A 4,275-nucleotide genomic window follows, 5' to 3' on the forward strand; every position below is an offset into this window, starting at 1 on the left:
TGCAGGTTACAGCGTCTCCAGCCACCAATATTTTCTTTTTCAAGCTAGTGCCATAAAGAACATTAATGCCACCTACTGGTCCAGGAATAAAATACAACAACTCAGCTGGCCGGAGCAAGTACCTCATACCACATCCTAACTTAAGATTCAGCCTGAGGGCTCATTGACAAATTATTCCCTTTATTCTGTCTCCAATTTTAAAGTCTCCCCAGTTACAAAAAAAAAAAAAAAACCTAGAATGTAAAATCCACAAACTACTATCCCAGAAAGAGGTGAAACAAGTTTCCTCTAAGTCAAGAAATCACACCAATGTGCACGTTCATCTGTTATTTATTTGAAAGAAAATAAAAGTTTTAGATAAATATGTACAAAATTGCATGGCTGCAACAATATTCGAGGAGAAGAAAAATTATCTGCAATCTGTGCTATGGTCAAGAAGTCCATCATGTCACCAGTATTTCGTTGGCAAAGTTGGTGATTTATTTTTCCCAGTATGATGATTACTCCCCTCTCAGCGTTTCCTCTTGGCCTCAAACTTGTAAATTGCTGCAGCACTGGCTGTCTCCTTTTTTACCTTCACTTTTTTAGTTTTATCCTGGTGCACAGAGGAAAGAAGAAAAGAAAAAACTTAATACTTAATTTGACAGTTCATCCTGTAATGAAAATGAACAGCAACAGCAATGGAGATGATCATTTGAAATGAAAACCAAAATGCTTATTGTGATTAAGGACCATCTCCTCCTCCTCACCTGCAGATCCTTGCGTGTCTGGATCTTCTGGCTGATGACAAACATTTTCTTTTCTCTGTCGATCCTTTGGGAAAGGATCCTATACTGGTGCTTTCTCTGCCTGGCCAGCTTCTACAAAGAGGAGAAAACATGAAACATCAGTGGATTGAACTACAGAAGCTTAAAATCACCAGAATGTAAATGAACTATTCAGTCATGAACGATCTAATTTTGGATAATAGTAATTTCCCCTTGGGCTTTTCGATACAGACATCTGTCAGTACAGAAGCAATATGTTGCAACTGTGTTCATCACAAACACAGACCTTCGCACTGCGAGGCTCTACAGCTCCCTGGATGGTCTTAGTCTCCAGTGTTTTCAGAGTCGGTCTGTTGTACACTCTGTCCACCAGTTCAGGAGCTGTGTTGAGGTGGTTTGCCAGGTCAAATGACTCCACTGATGAGACACAGAGAAAATATGTAAACTTTTCAACCTGAGCTCAGGAGTGCAAGGATAGTGTTTGTGCAGATCAATTAATATTTCTATCCAACGGACATGAATCTACCAAACATTTATATTTACCTTCCTTCTTGGAATCCACATAAAATGTGTGCTTGTTTTTTTGTTTGCTGTCTGCATCCAGAAGGTGGAGCTCTCCTTTCAGTCTCTCGATTTTCTGAAAGCAAATGATAAACAGACAGAGATTACAGAAAGAAACAATAACTTTAACTTTACAATGAGATGTTAGGTAATTAAAGGGAACCCATGTAATTTCAAAATTTTCACTATGGACTCAAAAACAAATAACCTCAAATAAAACTAGTACTATCTAAATGATAACAGGTACTGCAGTTTTGATGCTGACACTGATATTGACATTTGAGAAATTTGATAATGATATATTAATAAGTATCTTTTAATATATCAACCCAAAATATAAAATAAATTCTGATAGAGTTCCTTTTCTTTGATTTGTTTTTAAAGAATCGTAACTAAGCTATATACTAAGCAGGACATTTTACAGTTGAAAAATGAACCTGCCAGTGCTCTCTTGTGGACAAACTAAGTAATGGAGACACTGTTTCTAAATTACATCAAACTTAAGTCTCGCCTTTCTGTACTGCAATTTTTCATTAATTATCTGAGACCATTCAGAACTAAAACCCTTGTCATACTTTTTCTTTTGTTAATGGTTGAACATGCCAAGAGCAATTTGGAAAGATGTGATATTTATTGGTGTGATGATAATTTGTAAATTGAGCACATGTCCCTGAAATGTAATCATATCCAAACAGACTGAGGTGACTCGATGAGGTGACTTGACATTTTAATAGATTTACAATGGCTTTTCATAAAACACACAGGTACATGCAGAATAAGCAGTGTGAACATGTGACTGTTCATTTGAAAGCTTGCGAAGCTCAAGTCCATTTTAATGTGTTATGTCATTCCACATTTAACAATGACTTGAGTTGTGACAGTCACACCCAAGATGCTCTTTATGCCTGATGTATTACAGGAGATTTAAACTTACCTTAGCCTCTGCGACCCGTTTCATCTCCACATATTTGATATCCTGCGACCTCATGACTTTTTTCTGCTCCTCTGTCACTTCCACCTCCTCCTTGGCTTTTTTTGCTACGTGAACGCCATCCTGCCATAAAAACAACGTATACAAATGAAATCCAGAGGTCTTCAAATCAAATCCATGACAGAATTTACAGAAAGGTGTGTATTGTCTCTGCTCTGATGTTTGAATGAAGATGCACATATCGTCGCTCTGGTCATGATGCTGATCTCACCTGTAGCTGAGAGTTGATCATTTTGTAGTAAAACTCATCTGGGTTTTTCTCCAGAGCTTTCTTGCGCAGAGCAGCGAGGGTGTTTTGCTTCTTGTGGTAGTCACTGTTATAACACAACAATTACACAGATAGATTATTAAAAGGCTCATCCATCAACCATGATAGACAGTAAGAGTTTAATGATTTTGGATCTAAAGCCTAGAAACATAACATTAAATGTTAAATAATCTGGAATGAACTCACTCTGCACGGAGCTTGTAGTCCTTCTTCTTCTCCAACAATCCCAAATGTTTCCTGAAACCAGGCTGGTCAAACAAAATGATGCAGTTAAGACACGTGATCCACATTCACAATAATACATTTGTTGCCGCGTGTGTCACAAGAACACCACAATAACCTCACATTTATTTTGTTTGGTTACAATCTGTAGTCATCTTTAAAGTCTCTGTACGAACACACTTCACAACATAGCAGCTAGCTAACAACACACTGAAATGCTCACCTGAGATCTTTCATGGTGGTTTCGCTGTTTGGATTTCAGCGCTTTCCTGAACGAAGACATATTTTAAAAATGTCTCCGAGCGTGATAAAGTAAAATCGCTCAGTCAAGCAGATATATAGAGAAGTTTGTAAGAGCTTCCACACGATGAACCCTCCTGGTTGCTTCAGGTCTGCAGTTTCCCTGGCGGAGGAGACACGTGGTTTCCTGTCTTATTTTAGCCCCTGTTGTTTTTCATTTCGCTCCCGCAGATTCGCAACTCAGTTCAGACTGAAAACATCACAGTGTTACAAGTAATGAACCTGGTTTACTGTTTTATTAATATAAATATTTATAATTTTATTTAAAGGGAAATGGAAGCATTAAGTTATATTTTCGATCAAAAAAAAAACTGTGAATTTTATGGTGCGGGTTGTAGAAGCGCGTTGGAAACACCAGGGGGCGCAGTGGTACAGATTTTAAAAATCTTTTTTTTTTTAATGGGATTAGCTCTTGCGCTTTCCCCATACCATCAAATAAAAGCGAATATTAGAGCGTGGAATCATAGTAGTAGGATAAATGCATCTAGTATACATTTATCATTTTTACTCTTCTCCATTTATTTAACAGCTGTGGTTCATAGTTATTTTGAAGATTAAGATTTTACAAATGAAATATATGCTCAGTTTATAAGTATGAAGCATTGCTATCCATTATAATTATCAACACAATGTACAAGGTAGTTACATTTACTTGGCCTCAACCAGTTACATCAAAATGTCACATTTAAGTATCAGCAATATTAATCCAGTAATGCCATATATAATAATATAACACTCTCTTGAGCCATCCTGTTGAATAACAATACTTTTAAGTGCATTTTTTTTATCTACTCAGAGTTTGCATGCAGGAACTTTGCATGCAACGGCGTATTTAATATTGTTGTAGTGCCACAGCAAAGAAACTTAATACTTCTCCCATCACTGGTATTATGTAAATAAATCATTTAGAAATGACTGCATGGATGGAAATACAAAAACATTTGATCAGAGTTAATCACCCAGTTTCCTTAATATTGATTTTCATCTAATAACCTCATGCCATTTAAGTTCAAAGCCCTGCAGTATTTCATTTGGATTTAAATATTCCAAAATTGCATGACTGGCGAAGGGAAATGGGATTAATCACACTCAACTCATTCTCAATAATCAAGTAGAACACCATTGCAATTGGTATTGGCCATTCTCAAGCTGTATACAAGCCAGAC

At 36.8% G+C, this 4,275-nt stretch overlaps 1 protein-coding gene across 1 annotated transcript; it reads right to left on the minus strand.

The window, feature by feature from the left end:
* Positions 1 to 312: 312 nt before the first annotated feature.
* On the minus strand, positions 313 to 3,223 carry utp11 (UTP11 small subunit processome component). The gene is made up of 8 exons (XM_056381074.1): positions 3,033 to 3,223; positions 2,774 to 2,835; positions 2,531 to 2,633; positions 2,263 to 2,382; positions 1,311 to 1,404; positions 1,054 to 1,184; positions 750 to 860; positions 313 to 595 (listed from the first exon to the last, which is right to left on the minus strand). Exons 1-8 carry the CDS (start codon positions 3,090 to 3,092, stop codon positions 512 to 514), a joined length of 765 nt encoding a protein of 254 aa, XP_056237049.1. The 5' UTR covers positions 3,093 to 3,223; the 3' UTR covers positions 313 to 511.
* Positions 3,224 to 4,275: the final 1,052 nt, after the last annotated feature.

This window comes from Seriola aureovittata, chromosome 7 (genome assembly GCF_021018895.1).
Source record: "Seriola aureovittata isolate HTS-2021-v1 ecotype China chromosome 7, ASM2101889v1, whole genome shotgun sequence".
NCBI classification, from domain to species: domain Eukaryota; kingdom Metazoa; phylum Chordata; class Actinopteri; order Carangiformes; family Carangidae; genus Seriola; species Seriola aureovittata.

Coding starts and splice junctions, on each gene's coding strand:
- utp11 (XM_056381074.1), bottom strand. CDS start 3,092: ATGTCTTCGTTCAGGAAAGCGCTGAAATCCAAACAGCGAAACCACCAT. Junction 1,405..2,262: donor AACGGGTCGCAGAGGCTAAG/GTAAGTTTAAAT, acceptor ATTTGCTTTCAG/AAAATCGAGAGACTGAAAGG. Junction 861..1,053: donor TAGAGCCTCGCAGTGCGAAG/GTCTGTGTTTGT, acceptor TCCTCTTTGTAG/AAGCTGGCCAGGCAGAGAAA.